This window comes from Mauremys mutica, chromosome 3, assembly GCF_020497125.1.
Source record: "Mauremys mutica isolate MM-2020 ecotype Southern chromosome 3, ASM2049712v1, whole genome shotgun sequence".
NCBI lineage: Eukaryota > Metazoa > Chordata > Testudines > Geoemydidae > Mauremys > Mauremys mutica.
The window spans coordinates 26,902,122-26,920,459 of NC_059074.1; the positions used below are offsets into that span (position 1 = coordinate 26,902,122).

Here is an 18,338-nt window from a genome sequence, read left to right on the forward strand (position 1 = left end):
CAAGGTTTTTAAAATGTTTAAGAAGCTTCATTTAAAATTAAATTAAAATGCAGAGCCCTCCGAACCAGTGGCAGGACCCAGGCAGTGTGAGTGCCACTGAAAATCAGCTCGCGTGCTGCCTTTGGCACACGTGTACTAAACAAAGATTCCAAAAGAGCTAAATATATTTGGATTATTTCTTAACAAAATTAATGAGATTGTTTTGAGATTTGTAATGGGGATGAAATGAATGAATGGTAATGGAACCACTGACTGGCTTCTATGAAAGTGTTAATATCAAACCATACAATTACATCTTCCATTTTAGAGTTATGTTCCCAGCAATCGCTTTGTTTTCTGTAGGGAAAGTGAGGAAACCATGTTTAATATACGTAAACCTCCTACATTTAGTAAAACTTCATATTAATTTGCAGAACAGATAACAAAGCTTTGATGATGTCCTAATTCATGTTCATTATTTGTGTATTACGCTTTCACTTTGTATTTATAATTCCTAGGTTCACTACAAAACACCTGAATGATGAATCTACTTCCAAGCAAATTCGAGCGATGCTTCAGTAGTCCCTTCTGAGACAAGTGGATCTATGTATTGATCACAGAAGATGTGTATGTTTACATAATTTAATACAGATTGGTGTTAATACTTGTGTGTATGTTCTTCACATCACTGAAATCTATGAATCTTTAGTCATAACATGACTGACTTTATATAGCACAATCTCTATTTACATGTCGGCCTTATCTTTTTACATTATACTTCAACTACATCTGTTGTTGTCTGTTTGTTTAATCCAAAAAAACTGCCTCTTTCACAGAAGTAAGCAGTAGTAAGGACAAAATGGAGGTCAAATAGACTAAACCCTAGGGGTGAAATCTTGCAGGAGAAATTGAATGTGAATTAAAATTAAAAGTGAAATTAAAAAAATAAATGAGACATTGTGCTGTTGGAAATTTAGTTTTACATAAAGTTCTCCATTGAATTTTTATGGACTGAAGGTCATTTGAATGTTCAGCACCATTGCATGAGACACAACATGTTTTGTATTAGGCAGAAGGAAAAGTGGCCACCTACTGCGCATTCTTGCTTGGCTGAAAACAGCCAACAAATTCTCTTGCCAAAGAAGACATTGTGTCTCTTCGGTTTATTCTGTAACCCTCGCCGTTCCACAGTTGAGAAATTAATATCCTGTTTCAGGTTTAATGTATTTACTTATAAAATGCAGTTCAAGACTATCCTCCGATTCAGACAAGCTTGTATTACTGAATAAGAAAAATACTCTTAGGCCTAATGCCTGAAGCTTGGAGAATAATGAGGAAGTACTAAAGCCTTGTGTACATTAGAAAGCTTATGCCAGTTCCCCAAATGAAATCTAAGGGTCTGTCTACACTGAAATAAAACACCTGCAGCTGGCCCAGGTCAGCTGACACCGTCTCAAAGGGCATGGGCTGCAGGCTATAAAATAGCAGTATAGATGTTGGGTCTTGGGCTGGAGCTAAGGACCCTTCCCCCTTGCAGGGTCCCAGACTCTGGGTTCTAATCAGTGGCGTAGCCAGGTGGAGGGAACGGGGAGTGATTTAAAAAAAAAAAAAAAAGCGCCACCCGCTGCAGCACTTTTTCTCACCCGGCGGCGCTCCGGGTCTTCGGCGGGCCTTTCTCTTGCTCTGGGGGGTCTTTGGCGGCACTGAAGGACCTGCTGCCAAAATGCCACCGAAGACCCACGGAGCGAGTGAAGGTCCCACCGCCGAAGACCCGGAGTGCCGCTGACTGAGTAAAATAAAAGCGTCACAGCGGGTGGTGCCTTTTTTGTTGTTGTTGTTATCTCTCCCCCGGGTGAGTACAAAGGCGCCAGGAAATTGACATCCCCCCTAGCTATGCTACTGGTTCTAACCCAAGCCTGAATGTCTACACTGCAGTTTTATAGCCCCAATCCCCACACCATGGGCCAGTCGCAGGTCTCTTATGGTAGTGTAGACATACCTTAAATGGGCAAAAAGCCTTTTTGCTGGTATAACTGTCTGAATTAGAGCCTTCTGCTGATATAAAAATATTGTAAAGACCCTCACCCCTAACTGACATTATTATGCCAGCAAAAGTTTCTAGTGTAAACCTGGCCTCATTAGAGCAGGAGTGATATAAAGAGGGTTTGACTGTGTTTGGGAGTTGGGCTATTTGTAAACTCCCTTAAAATCAAACTCCGTTTATAGTACTTTTTGTCAGCCAATACCATGTGAAAACTGAGAAGTTTCAGTTGCTTACTTAACCGTTGTTTTCAAATGTGACTTAAACTTTCAAGAAGTTGAGTTCCTCACTGAGTTGCATTTGTTCTTAGTTTCTCCAGTCAAAGGAATAGAGGTCTTTTGCCAAAACGAGCAAAGTGCTCTTTTGAGTGTCTGAGTGACCTGCAGCAGCAGTGAATTTTCTAGCAGAGAGGATCACGTTTTCAAAAACCTGCACTAAATTTTGCGTTTGGCTTACACGTTTGCATGTAAACTCTAAGGCATATGCATAAACTCTGATTTGTGTATCTGTATACATATTGGAATTTGTGTGCAGTCATTGGAGTTTTCATGAATGTACTTCAGAAAATGTGGCCCTTTGATATTTTGGAGGTATAACGCTGCACGCTAGAAACTGTACTGCACTCCTACAAAGCTACTTATCAATGTCAGTTCCTAGGCAGTATTTAGTTTGTAAGCTCTTCGGGGTAGGGATTGCCTTCTGTTGTATATTTACACAGCACTTATTACTTTGAGGCCTCAATTCTGATTGGGGCCTCTAGAAGCTAATGTAATACAGATAATAATGCTTCTGACTCTGCTATACAGCTGCTGCTGAGTACTCAGATGTCATTAGAAACAGTTTAATATAGGGATATTTACCAAATGTAAAAAAAGTACTTTCACCATTGTCAGCTAAATGGACTACAGATTCGTAGTGGATCTGATAGATTCTTTATTTGCTAAAGTTAATACTTGCCAAAAGAGGAGAGCTGTGTAATGAAGAAAAATGTAAACCTGAAAGCATTCTTAAAGTTGTCATGTGCTGTTTGCAAATGTCAGTGCATTTCTTTGCCTGGTGTGACGGGGCTATTTTGTACAGAAGTTTGTTTGAAATAATAAAAAGTTTGGTACATTCATACCATTTGGATTGTCTGTATTTATACAGTGGGTAATAAGAAAGGAAGGTATGGATTGACATTTGAAAGTTCCATTCAATATCCCCAAATATACCCAATTTATAAATGTTATACTTTTTTATACCAGTAATATTACAGATACTACAGTTGTTAGACACTTGAACAGCTCTGCTGGTTGAATGTATCCTATATAATTACTCTTGAGGAAATTCTGCTCCATTGCGGAAAGTAGAATTAGCACAGAAATTAGTATTATGCTGAGAATTTCCTTCTCCCTCTACCTGAGAAATGAGCTTGAGCTGCCAGCGGCCACTAAGGAGTGCTAGACCCAGCAGAGCCCGGCTCACAAATAGAAGATGCTGCTGTGGAGAGGGGGAGGGAGCTGTAGGATTCCTGGTAGCTACAGTTCCCAGCATGCCTTGAAGGAAAGAGGTGGCATGCAGGAAACTCCATTCCAGCCCAGGACCCAGCATCAGGATGTTTCTCCCTATGGATCACTGGGCTCTAGGGGGGTAGGAGGTGTCTGGGTGGGTGAGGGGGGAGGCACAGCTGAGCTTTGGGGGCAATGGTTCCAGGAGTCTGGGTTGGGGGGAGGTCTTGCAGCTGGCCTCTGGGAAGAATGGCTGTGAATGTCTGGCCCCTCCGGGTAGGCTCTGGGGGGAAGAGGGTAGAGAAATAGGAATTGAGTTGTCATAGAGGTTTCCTTAACTCTCTACTCCTTGGGGAATTTTTTTGTGTCTGTATTGTTGAACATAGTTGCTGATATTTATTTTGAAATAAATTACCAAAATAATTGCCATGATTATATAGTGTTGTTCTGACAAATAAAATATGCAGAATTAATTTTTAGCACAGAATTTAACTTTTTGGCACAGAATTGCCCCAGGAGAGTATAATGTACCTTTCTATGTGGTGGAGGCTTTTTCTTGTATAAAGTCCAACTTTTACCTTACATTTTTAATTGTTTTTAAGCTGCTTGACATTTGATTACTACTACGTCATCCTATATTATAACAAAATAAAAACTGGCTACCATAAGCTCTGAAGCAATGCAGAGTCTTAAATAGCTTGCTATTCTTGGAGAAAGTTCAAATGTTTAATTGAATCATTTTTAATATGGTGCCCAAATGTAGAGTCAAGGTCCATTGTGCTAGGCAATGTTCACATGTGGCTATAACTTTCTGCCACTGCCTATGGCAGGGTGTGGTGCATTCAGGCTGCATGTTGAATCTATGTGGGTGACTAATTTCTTTTGAGGAGGAAAATTGATGATAGAAGCAGTAATGTGTCCATTTTCCCATCTCCATCTCTCCTTTTCCCCTAAAACTACTACCCTTGGAACAAAGAGGCTGGAAAGGCAAAATGAAACTATTCAAACTTTTTTTTTCAAAACCACGTATTGTATATACCAGTTAAATTGACCAAGATGTATTTAAAAGATTTGGGGTGGCATTTTCAAAGAAACTTCAGTGAGTTGGAGACTCAACTCCCACTGACTTTGTTTGCAGCTGGGCATCTTAAATCTGAGGTGGTTTTGGAAGTATGCCTACAGGACAAGAAAGGTGTATCCATAGACACACCTGGATGTTAAAGTCCACGGTGTGTCTATGGACATACCTTTCTTGTCCTGTGACCGGAATCACAGGGGAGTCAGCTGAAGTCACTCAGTTAGGCTGAACTGCAGAGAATGGAGCAGGCAATCCCCAAAGCTGGTGGCTATTCCAATATTGAGATTTACCAAGCCAGCACAAAACAGCTTCTGTTATACCTCACTGGTTACTCAGGAGTCAACAGCGCAGTTCCCTTAAAGCAACCCAGCTTCAGGCCTCCACCTTCTCACCCAAGTCAGATATGATGAGGATTAATGAAAATCTTATTCATCATACAAAAAGGTTCTACCAATCCCATAAGATGGGACACATTACCTCCCAGGTTAATGACTATTCCAGATCTTACCCAATTACACGCTTACAGGCAATGCTTATTAACCAAACTAAAATTTATTAGAAAAGAAAAGAGAGAATGGTTAAAAGATCAATATACATACAGATGTGAGTTCAATTCTTGAGGTTCAGATTCATAGCAGAGATCGTGAGCTTTGTAGTTGCAAAGAGTTATTTTAGAATTTAGTCCATAGATTATAGTCCAATGTCCAATATCCTATTCAGGGTGTTTCAGATTAAATGAGATCTCAATTGTGCAACTCAAACTTCCCCTGATGAAACTTAAGCAGATCTGAGATGACAGGATCAGGACCCCAAGTGTCTTTTATACAATGTTCTAGCATCCACTTGACCTTACTGTCCTGGATAAACAATAGGCAGCCAGAGAGACATTGAAGTGGATTTACTTCCTAAGGATCACCTGGTAATTTGCATAGATTAACATAAAGCAATTGCCTGTTTTCCCACCATTCACAGATTATTTGCTATACATTTCAAAGAGAAATGAATACATCCTATGTTTACAGTTCATTTAAATGTTAAGATGTTCTTTTGATCTCTGAATTAACAGAATACAGCATAGACAGGGACTGTTGATTACACTGTTGACCACTACCTATACACCGCTACCTCGATGTAACGCTTTCCTCGGGAGCCAAAAAATCTTACTGCGTTATAGGTGAAACCACGTTATATCGAACTTGCTTTGATCAGCTGGAGTGCACAGCCCCACCCCCCTCAGAGCGCTGCTTTACCGTGTTCTATCCGAATTAGTGTTATATCGAGGTAGAGGTGTATATGTAAAGACACAAAAACACAAACGTTATCTCCACATATGTCTACAGGCTGAATTCGAGTCATTCATCCTGCAGGATGCTTAACCCTTTCTAATCATGTGTCACACCACCATTTATCATAGAACAAGTGCAAGTACTTACATATTAATTAGAGCAGGAACTGAACCTTTATCTTCCAGGTGAGTGCTCCTAACCACTGGGCTATAGTCATTATCTCACTCATTCTCTCACACAATGACTATTTAAGTATTTCATACAAAGTAGAACAGCTTCAACAGGAGAGACCCATCCCAGAATATCCTACAATGCAGTAGTTAAAGCACTCAGCTGGGAGACATGGATTCATATCCCAGCTCTGAATTTGTCCCTTGGGGTCTCATATCATGGGCTAGTGTTCTAACCACTAACCTAAAAAGAGGTATCCTGCACTCCTCCGCAGCTGTTTTCTGTGGGCCTGATCCAATAGGCAGCCATGCTGGGACTTCTCTCTCTCTCTCTCCCCCTCTCCCTCCTGTTGATCCCAGACATTCTTCTCATGTAGATAATGCTCCAACTCTCAGGTGCAGTGAGTCTCAAAATCAGATTCCTGGGCTCTCTTCCCAGCCTTGCCACTGACAAACGGGGGGTAATCCACTCACCCAGTTTCTGCCCCACTTAAATAAATGAGATTAAAAGACAACTTGCTGCTGAATCTTTCCAAAGAGGGTTTATTTGACCAAATTAGAATCCAGGTTCTAGTTCACATTTCAGTGTTCAGGAGACTAAACAGTTGTGTGCCAGAGTCAGTTGTGTACCAGGAAATATTATGGATCAACCAATGCTTGAGGCCCCTATGACAGCAGGGAATTGATTAGATGACATGTTCAGATAACCCTTGCAGATTATCAGTGCTCTATGCTGCAGAGGAACGCTAAAAAATTGCAAGGTTCCTGCCAATCTGACCTGGATGAAAATTCTTTCCTGATACCATAGTGGGTAATCGGTGTGAGCCTGAGCATGGGAGCATCTGCTAACCATCTGGGAGAGAGGATTCTTTGTACCTCCTTGGAGCATTGGTTCATCTCATCCTGTGGCCTGATTCCAGCTGTGGCCAATATCTGATGCTTCGTATTAGATGAAGGTTGGAAAAAAAAATTCCCAGAATGTAGCTGGCCAAATGTAAATTGGGAAAATTCCTTCCTGACCCTTGCAGGTGACCTTCTGAAGCCTGAGGTTAGATTGTAGTGATTGACTAAATGCCGAGCTGCAAGTGTATGTACATAATGAGGGCAATTCCTGTTCTCTCTGGCATCTATGAAGAGAGAGAGTGAATAGGGGAAAGGAAAGAGGTTAAGGCCTTTATTTAGCAATGACAGTGGGAGTCAGGAGAGGGTAGGGACAGTCCCTCCAATGAACTCTGTCCTTTACACAAAACATCCAAACAGGAACATTCCATGTGACCTTCCTTCTGTTGTGTGAGAGCAAAGCACGCTCACTGTACTGTCCCTTTGTGGAAGGATGGCCTTGCTAATGGGATCCAATTGCTCGTCCCTGTCCCTCTCTGTGTATACACTGAGGATGCTTGTGCTGAGGACATGTGGAAACAAATTACATTATTACAACAAGAATGCTAAACTTCTATGTGGCATTGACTGGTTTGAAGCTTTGGGGTCCAACCCAGGCTAGTAAGGGGTTTTATCACTGCCTGCCCTGTATATCAGAGCCCTGACACCAATAGCATGCTCACAGCACAATAGCCTCATCCTGGTTTCCACCAGCCTGGTTATTCCTTGCAGAGTGACACCAACACTCCCCCAGTTCTGAGTTCTCCCCAAGAATGTCTGTTGCTGCAGTGCCCAGCCCTTCCTATTGTAGCACCCACAAAACCTCCTCAACTTTGCTGTTTCTTTCAAGAGACCATACAGAGCAGCATACAGTGGGGTTGAGAAATCCTCCACTTCAGTCAAAGCACTGAGTTGGTTTAAGATAAAAGTAAAACAATTTTATTAAGAAAAGGCATAGGTTTAAGTGATACCAAGTATAAGGAATGGGGAAAGAAAGCATTGCAAAGAAACAAAAGGAAAAATACATTTCTGAGACTAAAACGCAATAACCTAGAGTCATTTGTTCAAAGAAGTTTTTCTCACCAGTCATTCTTCCAGCATGGCTGTCCTGTTCCTTAGCCAGGACCCAGCACACAGCGGTCAAAGCACTTGGTTTCTTGGAATCGGCGGGTGAAGGCTAACTATGGGGTTTGTTCCCCTTCTTTTTATAGTAAACTTTTGAAACGTATTCTTTGAAAAATAAGCTCAAAGGTTTTCACTCCTGCTGGAATGTAGATGGCATGCTGTCTTCTTCTCTGCTTTATAGCTTTGTTTACTTTATGGTTACTTATTACTAATAAAATTTAGGCTTCTGTTAGTGCTGCTCAATATATAACATGAGAATCTTGTTGAAATCTTCTACTCATAATCTGTCTTTAAACTGAATCTAAAAATTAACAATCAAAAAAATGTTTCAGAAAAATTAATAGATGTCTACAAAATCCTTTATTTTCTGAGCTAGACTGAATGAAGGTGAGTTTAATTAAGATAATAAAGATAATATCCTAGACTTTTTTCCAGTTGATCTAAATTTAGGGGCCAGCTGATGTAAATTTGGGAAATGCTTTATTTACCCCACTTTGTAAAAATTGTTAAGCAAGACACAAGGTTAAAAAATGTCCTGTTTTATAATGTTGCCTTTTTTTTGCCTCCTTAATACATTTCAAATCCTGTTTGTTTGTTTTTTAAGTATCTATGTTATTTATGATTGGCCAACAGTAAGATTATCATTTCAATGCACATTTTTATGTGGTTGGGTGCTAACTGCAGTAAGCGTTAATCTCCTTTCAACCAGAATGATTTTCTAATGGAATTGTTTGTTTGGGGACACCACATTCTCAATTGGGCACAGAGTGATCATTTTTCATTTCCGTAAGCTAGGTCAAATGCAAAGAGTACAGCAGCTCAGTTCAGCACATTGGAAGCATTGTACCATATCTTAGGTTTGAGGACCATGGGTGGGATCCACAAAGGGAGTTAGGCATTGCAAAGCTGAGCATGACAGCGCCTAACTTTTAGGCACACAGAAAAATCACAGGAACAACACTGTAATCCACAAATTAGGCACCTAGGCTCCCAATACTGTGAATGGAGGGAATCATGCCTAAAAATGCAATCTGCAAAAGCCAGCACACTAGGTAGGAAGCCACCTAAGCTTATCAATGGTGGATGCCAACCAATGGAGTGTGGGCAAAACTAAATTCAGGCTTCAAGGCAGTGCCTAGCTACCTGGAGTCAGTGCCTAAGGCGCTTCTTGAAGAATGAGTTAGGAGCCTGTCTTGCTCTACTTGAAATGGCCAGAGTACCTTATAACATTTAGCTCAGTGGTTAGTGCACTTGCCTGGGATGTAGGTGACCCAGGTTCAAATTGCTCCTCTTACCACAAGGGAAGAAAGGATTTGAATTGTGATCTTCCACCTCTCAGCAGAGGGCTTTACGCACTGGACTACAAAATCATACTCATTCTTCCCCCAGCCTTCAACAGGACAGACTGGAGGAGGCCCACATCAGAATATCTCAGATCCCTCTCCTGAGAGATGGGAGACTCCTGTTCAAATCCTTTCTCTCCCTTAGGTGGGGTGTGGGGGTGAATTGCACTTGTCTCCCCCATATCCCAGGTGACTGCTCTAACCATTGGGCTAAAGGTTATAAAACGGGCACCTCCTCCGGCTGAGTTTTGAATAAACCCTGATCTGGTAGGTGGCCTCTGAGCACACCTACCAAATCAGACCCGACCTGAGACTTAGGCGACTGAATCCCTGTCTTTCCCTTGGCAGTGAATTGCTCTGGGACTTAGGCAAGAGAGAGGCATCTGGACATCTAAGGGAGGTAGGACCGTGCATACCCAAAGGCTGAAACATAGGCATCAAGGGAACTTTTACTTTGAGAACTTGGGCACTGAGTAAGTATAGGCACCTACATGATTTGGCAGGAGTGTTGTGGATTGCGGTAGTGCCAAAACTGTGACTTAGGACCATACGCCTGAGACTTAGGCATCTAAGTGTGGGGCTATGCATGTGTAAGTGCCTTTGTGGATCTGGGTTTGTGTGTGTGTGTGTGTTGAATCCCTGCTGCTTGCTTGCCAAAGGACTGAGCCGGCATCTGTCGATGTAATCGGCAATGTTCCCTTGACTTCACTGGGTAGAGGTCTGAGCCCTAGGATTGGTCAAAAAGTTTCCATTTAAACTTTATTTCTGTCGGAAAATTTGGTTTTTGACTCAATGAAAAGTTTGCAGAAGGCTTTTGGTGAAAATTTTTGGGTTTTGGTTGCTGAAAACATTTTGGCAACTTTTCAACAAAAAGTTGAGATTTTCTAGTAAAACGTTTGACAAAAACATTTTTGATTTTGTCAACGCTTTCAGTGTGCTGGAGGGAAGGAGGAATACATTTTCTGACCAGTTGTATCCAATAGACTACCTGCTCACCACCTTCCAGCCACCTCTGTTCACCACCTCTGCTGCTATGTCCTGTTCACTAACTCTTCTCCTCTCTATTGTAGTTCATATTTTACTCCTGTTTAGTTCTGTTACAACTTTTTCCACATCTGAATATTCCTCAACTATACGAGCAGCACCTAGATCGGCCTATTACACTATTCACCCATCCTTAGGTCAGACATTGGTTAAAACATGTATGTGTTAACATGTTTGTCCCCAACCAACACAAGCTGGAGCGAATTGTGTTACAACCCAGTTTGTCCATACCTGAATTAAACTCGCTGTTTTATAGTGCACACAGAGATAGTAGTAGTTCCAGTTAAATCAAGCATAAGTACCCTTGCAGAATCAGGGCCTTAGAAATCATCCTCCCCAACTATGGTGACCAGATAGCCCGATTTTATAGGGACAGACCCGATTTTCAGGGCTTTGTCTTATATAGGCACCTATTATCCCCTACCCCATCTCTATTTTTCACACTTGCTATCTGGTCACCCTATCCCCAATCGAAGGATTTCTAACATAGGATTCCTTAGAGCGGACGTGAACCAGGGTCTTAGATGAGTTTTACAGAAATTAGTATATTTGGTCTCAGTTACCGATATTTGGCTATCTCAGTTTATGCTTTCTAAGGGGATGCCATGGTGAGGTCAGCCATTTAAACGCTTGTAAAATTAATAACTAATTGTGGGACGAGATCTTTGTGACTCCTGACCAACCTTATTAAGCATTTACATGAAATTCTTATTATGTGTATTAGATTAAAAGTTTGTATTCATTATGCTGATTTTTTGATTGTGCACATTTTGATTGAAATATATGTTCATAATAATATCTTAATATTTATACCCTTAAAGATTATTTCCAGCTCCTAGCCCAGCCAATTCTGTGCCGCTGTGTTTTAAAATTACAAAGTAAAGGCCACATTTATTTAACTTAATCTGTCAGAATGACATTTGTTTTATTAATTAACAAGTTAAATAAGCTAATGAAGATTTCTTTGTTCAATGGTTTCATGTTCACATTAAGGCTTACCATTCTGATGATGTCTTGCACAGCTATAATTATTTTAATTAATTTAGTGGGATATGCATTTAAGCTTGAATAATTAACCTTTATTTTTATCACTCATGACACAATGGCCCAGATCCTCAACTGATGCAAATTGCTCTTGTGTCATCGACGTGAATAAAGCTATTCCAGAGCTACACCAGATGACTATCTGACCCAAATAATTTAAGCTGGTTTGAGGTCAAACCAGCTACCCACCAGCCTTTTGTATTTTACAGTGGCAATGATTCATATCAGAACATCTAGAGATAATTAAATGTCAAGGATTTTACATTTGGTAATGAATAGTAGATAGGGACCCAATAAAAAAATAAAGAGCTGCTCCCCTTTATAAGTGCATTGACCTTGTGGCTCTGCCTGCTTTCCTGCTGTTCTCAGTGTTTTTTATGCTGCTAGCATTAAGATAATACACCCAAAGTTATATAGAAAAGAGAAATTAATTAGGTTAATAACCGATGTCCTGCTCTGAATAGTGAGAGTCTAGTATACATGAGGATATGTGGGGCCCAATTCTCTCACTTACATCCATTTTACATAGTATAAATTCCTGGCCCCATTGAAATCAATGGGCATTTGCCCATTGACATCAGTGGTAATACTCTTGATTTATAGTGGTGTGAGCAACATCAGAATTAGGTCTTATGGCTCCAGTTCTGATGTTTCTAATGATCTTCTTGTAGTCATTTGTTTTTTAATTGATAATAAAATAATCTTGTTTCCATTGTTTGGGTGATATGAAGTTTTTACACCATTAGACTTTGGAATGACAACTAGGTCTTTTGTAGGGTGACCAGATGTCCAGATTTTATAGGGACAGCCCTGATTTTGGGGTCTTTTTCTTATATAGACTCTTATTCCCCCCACCCCCTGTCCCGATTTTTCACACTTGCTATCTGATCACCCTAGTCTTGTGAGAGAGTGCTAAAGCATTTTTGCCTTCAATAGATTTGTCTAGCTATAAATGACTGGAACTTAATAGACAAATCTGTGGATAATGCACAAATAGGAATAAAATCCAGCTCACAGTACATGTGTTGGCCACTCAAAGTGAACAGGAGTAAAATACAGTAAACGTTTAGGACTTGCCTACATGCACATTCAGTTTGTGGCAAGCTGGGGTCTGAATCTACTCTGCAGTAGCCCACCTGCACCTTTCTGAAGCACATTAACAACTCTTGAGAACACTTTGATCTAGTCATCTTTGAAACAGGACTGGTTCAAAGTGCTCTAATGAACTGTTAACATGTGGGGCACACACACAACTAATCCACAGAAGGCTAGTGTGGGGTAGATTCACACCCAGCTTGCATTGAACTAATTGTTTAGAGAAACTGTGATGAGGTGTCCACTCCACACAAGGCAGAGCTGGTTAAAGTAGGTTAATTAATCTGATAGGCTGCACCTGGGGAGAGCCAGCCACTGAAAGACTGATTCATGATGGTGTCCAGCTGAGGAGGAACAGGTGGGTCTGCTATAAAGCCAGGAAGTTGGCAGTAAAAAAGGGCTGTAAGGAAGTAGTTTTCAGTCACCCTTTGGAAGAAGAAGGATGTGTTTTAGGGCTTTGGAGTTGAGTAGGCTGCAGTTACTCCTTGGGAGGAGAGAGTTGGGCTGCTAAACCCAGGGAGGGAGCCAAAAGATGTAGGAAGGAGTCCAGGGAAAGAACAACAGTGTCTGGGAGAAAACAGACCACAGTTGATAGACACAGAGTCCCTGGGATGGAACCTGGAATACAGAGCAGGCCTGGGTCCTACCAACCACTGGGCAAGTGGCACAGACTGGACAGTGGAGCAGAAGACTACCTGGAACAGTTGTCCAATAGGACTTTGCTACCCTGGAAGGGAAGGACTAGAGTGACCTGGCTGGAGGGCCAAGCCATGAAGAAAAGAGAATACCTTGAGTCACCGAGAGAGATGGCAAAAGGGGGTGTCAGTCCTGTAAGGAGCTGGTTCCCCAGATCAGCCAGGAGGAGGCACCGTAATGGTGAGTGGGTCCTGTGATACAAGTCCTTATTTTAGCCACTACAGTCAGCAGCTATTATTCTGAATTAGGTTTCTAATTCAGTATAGGTAGTATTTCTGTGGAAGGAAATACAATTGTGTAGCTTTCTGCTTCGACCAGCAAAGGGAACAAAAATTTCAGTTTTGCTTTGTCAGAAAAAATATTTAAAATGAAATGATTTCTGTGGAAAGTGACCTTTCGTGTGAAAATGGAGAATTGAATGTCAACAATATTTTAATGGAAAATATTGCTTTTGAAGAAAGCCCAGTCTGTAACCGAAATACTTTTCAGTTGAAAATTTTCAACTAACACTAGTATTTATGTAGCTCACATTCATTTTGCAGAATCTAAGATGTCACTTTTTATAGGGGCAAAAGCTTCTAGTCCTCAAGGTTGTGGTACAAACTTTACAAGTGCTCTCTGCCTGAGTCTGCCGGGAGTCTGAAACAATGGCTCTGTGAGGGAACATATAAAACGTACCTTCAGTGCATGTCTACACATACAGTGCTGCTGAATCATGTCTGGTGAAGACCCTCTATACTGACAAGAGAGCTCACCTATCGGCATAATAAAGCCACCTCTTTGAGTGGCGGAAGCTATGTCAGCGGGAGAAGCAATCACACAGAACAGCATCGATGTGGACAGTGCTATGTAGGTGAAACTTATGTCACTCAGAGGGAACAGTTCATTCACACCCCTGAGCGACATAAATTATGCCAACGTAAGCTGTAGTGTAGACATAGCCTCAGCTAGTCTGCAAAGCTGCTTGCTTCTCTTCCTCCAAATCCCTCCCCAAGAATCAATCACATATGGTGCCTACAAGTAATCAGCCATCAAGTTATTAGGTTGAACGAAAGCTGCAGCTTGCTTTCTTTTTACATATTGTAACGAAGAATAACAAGCGGATGAGAAGAATGGATACTCCTTGGCAGTATAGGAGATGCCCTATCTAGACTAATTCAGATGAGGGTTCTTTCGTATCTTATCAGATTCAGTGTGAAACAAGAGTCAAATAAGCAGGCACAGCTCCCAATGAACTAGCAATTTTTAGCCTAGTGCAGAAAGTCTCTTAAAGCTCTGTGTGCCTGGGAAGCTCATTTTTCAGGGGATTCCTGTTCCATTGTATTACACACTATGGTAATTGTAACTGCCTCTTGCTGGGTGTACTCCTTTGACATAGCTTTTATTGACTTCCCAGGTCAAGAAACATAAAAATGAAAGATAGTGTTTTAACCCCTGCAGTGGTGGCCATTTACCGCCGTGATCTCTAAAGCAGTATGAAAACAATTCATGGCCAAAGTGCTGGTATTAGAGCACTTAAAAAGACATTCTCTCAACTACTTTTTAATGGGCTTTAATATTATTTTTACTAGCTGCCTCCTCCTCCCCCACTTAAAAGCTTGAAAATAAAACCTCTTTCCTTGACCTATTCTCTCCTTGTCTATCTGGTGCAGGGTTTATTTCTTCCAAGCCCTCTTTTTCAGTATGTCCAATGGAACTGAAGTGAACCCTGGGAAGCGTAGACTTCTGAATGCTGCCAGCAAAAGACATCACATGAAATATATTGCATATGATTCTCAGCATGAAAGGGGAGACCCTAACTGTGATTGTTCCCTGCTTTATTTATACACCAATATCAGCACAATTCTGGGAAGGGCCCCCTCCTCCTGCTCCCCCAGCAGCCTCAGAGGTGGCTTTGTCTGGGTCAGCATGGCAAAGAAAACCCCTGGCCTCTCTAAAGATGGCAAACCTACCTTTGTTTTTTCTCCCCTACTCATGGGCCCCTCCTCATGGGCTTGAGGAGGATGGCTTAGGCTGATTGGTTTGGTGAGGGATTCAGCATAAATCTATTGGCTCCTATGCACCCAAGGAGAAGACTTATAAAACCTTTTGCCTCCTTGGGATTACAATAGGACTGGTTTTTTTTTCCTTTGCTGTGAGCATCATGCTAGTTGCCTTTTGGGGGCTGGGAAGGGTTTTTTTTCTTCCTTCCAGATTGGTCTGGGAGGGTGGGTTTTTTGCTTTCAACTTAAGAGCCCAGAGACCTGGTGGGTAGGTGAGGCTGTAATATTCATTTTATCGCAACTTGGTTTGTGCCCGCTGCAGGTACTTGTTCATGAGGGGATTGGAATTAGAAGTGGATTAGAGGAAGACCTCTCCTAAAGAAGGTGAGGAATGGGGTTTTCCTCACCCCCTTAGCCTTCAGATAAAGGGAAGGCAGTGGGGGCTCACAAATGGTGCTGGGACCAGGTTAATAGGGAGAGGGACTGATGGCTGCCGCTCTAGCAGCTGGAATGTATTACAAAGGAAGCAGGACCTGCACTGGATGAGTTATTGCTGGATAGTTGCCAAATGCATACATTAATAAAATGGCAGCCTAGTTAAACCACATTCCTGGTGTTATGTCGTGCTTACTGGGTCCTGTGATAACTCCCCCACCTCCAGCGCAGCACAGGGAGTATATCAAAGATGCGAGAGGATATGTTAGGGGAAGAGCAGAGCTCTGTTCCACCCTATTGATCCACTGGCATATGTTAGAACTGTCTCTAAGATAGACTGGCCCATCGAATCAGGCAGCCATAACTAGCACCATGACAACTCCTGCCCTCTCCTCCATAATTTCCTCTCATCATAATCCCTCTATTAATTCAGATTCCCCTGGTGTGTGTCAGTGGGAGAGGCTACAGAAACAAAGCTCAATAATAATGGGGGGTGGGGTTCAACTATCCCCATATTGACTGGGAATGTCACCTCAGAATGGGCTGTAGAGATACAATGTCTAAACCCCATTATAATGACTGCTTCTTATAGTCCTGGAGCCCGCAAGAGGAGGGGCAGTTCTAGATTTGGTGCTAAGGGGAGCACAGGGTCTGGTCCAAGAGGTGAATATAACTGAATCGCTTGATAACAGCAACTATAATGTAATTAAATTTAACATCGTTATGGCGGGGCGGGGGGTACCAAAGAAACCCACCAAGTAGCATTTAACTTCAAAAAAGGGGAGTTACACAAAAATGAGGCTAGTTACGTGGAAATTAAAAGGAACGGTCACGTGAGTGAAATGCCTGCAAGCTGCACAGAAACTACCAAAAACTTCCTAACAGGCTCAAACTAAACATATACTCCAAATTTAAAAAAAAAAAAAAAAAAAAAAAGAGATAAGAGGACCAAAACTAAAGAGCAGGGTAAAAGAGGTGATCAGAAGCAAAAAAGTGTCCTTTTAAAAATTGGAAGTCAAATCCTAGTGAGGAAAATACAAAGGAGCATAAACTGTGGCAAGTCAGGTGTAAAAGTATGATTCGGCAGGCCAAACAACAGTTTCAAGGGCAGCTAGCAACAGACACAAACTAACAGCAAAATATTTAAGTACACCAGAAGCAGGAAGTCTGCCAAACAATCAGTTGGGCCACTGGACAATCAAAGTGCTTAAGGAGCACTCAAGGAAGACAAGGCCCTGGTGCAGAAGTTAATGAATTCTCCACTGCGGAGTATGTGAGCAAGATTCCCACATTGTCGTCATTCTTTATAGATGACAAATCTGTGAAACTGTCCCAGGTTGAGGTGTCAATAGAGAAGATTTTGGAACAAATTGATAAATTAAACAGTAATAAATCACCAGGGTTGGATGGTATTCACCCTAATATGAAACAAAGAATTACTAACTGTGGAATGTAAATAAGCCTCTGTACCAGATGACTGAAGGATAGCTAAAGTAATGCTGGTTTTTTTTTTTTGTTTGGTTTTTTATTAACGGCTCTAGTGGCAATACTGGTACCTACAGGCCAGTTAGCCAAAATTCACTAAGAGGCAAATTGGTTGAAAAGTCTAGTAAAGAACTGAATTATCAAACACATAGATGAACACAATTTGTTGGGGAAAAGTTAAGATGGGTTTTGTAAAGTAAAATCAAGCCTCCCTAATCTATTTGAATTCTTTGAGGGGATAATGAGCACATGGACAAGAATGACCCAGTAGATATAGTGTACTTGTACTTTCAGAAAGCCTTTGACAAGGTCCCTCACCTAACGCTCTAAAGCAAACTAAGCTGTCATGAGATAAGAAGGAAGGTCCTCTCATGGATCAGTAATTGGTTAAACGACCGGAAACAAAGGATAGGAATAAATGGTCAATTTTCACGGTGGAGAAAAGTAAATAGCAGGGTCCCCTGATGATCTGTACTGTGACCTGTGCTGTTCAATATATTCATAAATGATCTGGGAAAAAGGGTGAACAGTAAGATAGTTATTTTGTGTTGTCTACAAACTCTATCTTGAGTAAAGTCCAAAGTTGACACTGAAGCGTTACAAAGGGATCTTACTAAACTGGGGGATTAGGCAACAAAATGGCAGATCAATTTTAATGTTAAGTGCAAAGAAATACACATAGGAATAAATAATACCAACCATAGATAAAAATGATATGATTTAACTTAGCTGTTACCACCCAAGAAAGAGATCTTGGAGTCGTTGTGGATAGATCTCTGAAAACTGCTCAATGTGCAGCAGTAGTAAAAACTGAACAATGTTGGGAATCATTAGCAAAGGGATAGACAATAAGACAAAAAAATCATAATGGCACTATATAAATCCATGGTATGCCCATGCCTTGAATACTGCATGCAGTTCTGGTTGCCCCATCTCAGTAAAGGCCATATTGGAATCAGGGCTGGTGCAACCTGTTAGGCGACCTAGACGGTTGCCTAGGGCATTAGGATTTGGGGGGCAGCATCTTCTTCAGCGGCAACCATGGCGGCCAGATCTTTGGCCGCCCTGGTTGCTGCCAGCATTTAGGCGGAGGGAGCTGGGGCAGGAGGGCACGAGGAAGGTCACCTACAGCAAGTAAGGGGGGAGACGGCATGCAGGGGAACTCCCCT

At 41.5% G+C, this 18,338-nt stretch overlaps 1 protein-coding gene across 4 annotated transcripts in view; it reads left to right on the plus strand.

Annotated features, from left to right (window-relative positions):
- Window positions 1-1,619, plus strand: part of CYRIA (CYFIP related Rac1 interactor A) — a 77,035-nt gene extending 75,416 nt beyond the window's left edge. For all 4 annotated transcript variants that reach the window (XM_045011316.1, XM_045011315.1, XM_045011318.1 and 1 more), the window contains one exon: window positions 498-1,619. In XM_045011316.1, coding sequence (XP_044867251.1) covers window positions 498-561 — 64 coding nt within the window. In that variant the 3' untranslated portion in view covers window positions 562-1,619. The remainder of the gene's footprint in view (window positions 1-497) is intronic.
- The last annotated feature ends 16,719 nt before the right edge of the window (window positions 1,620-18,338 follow it).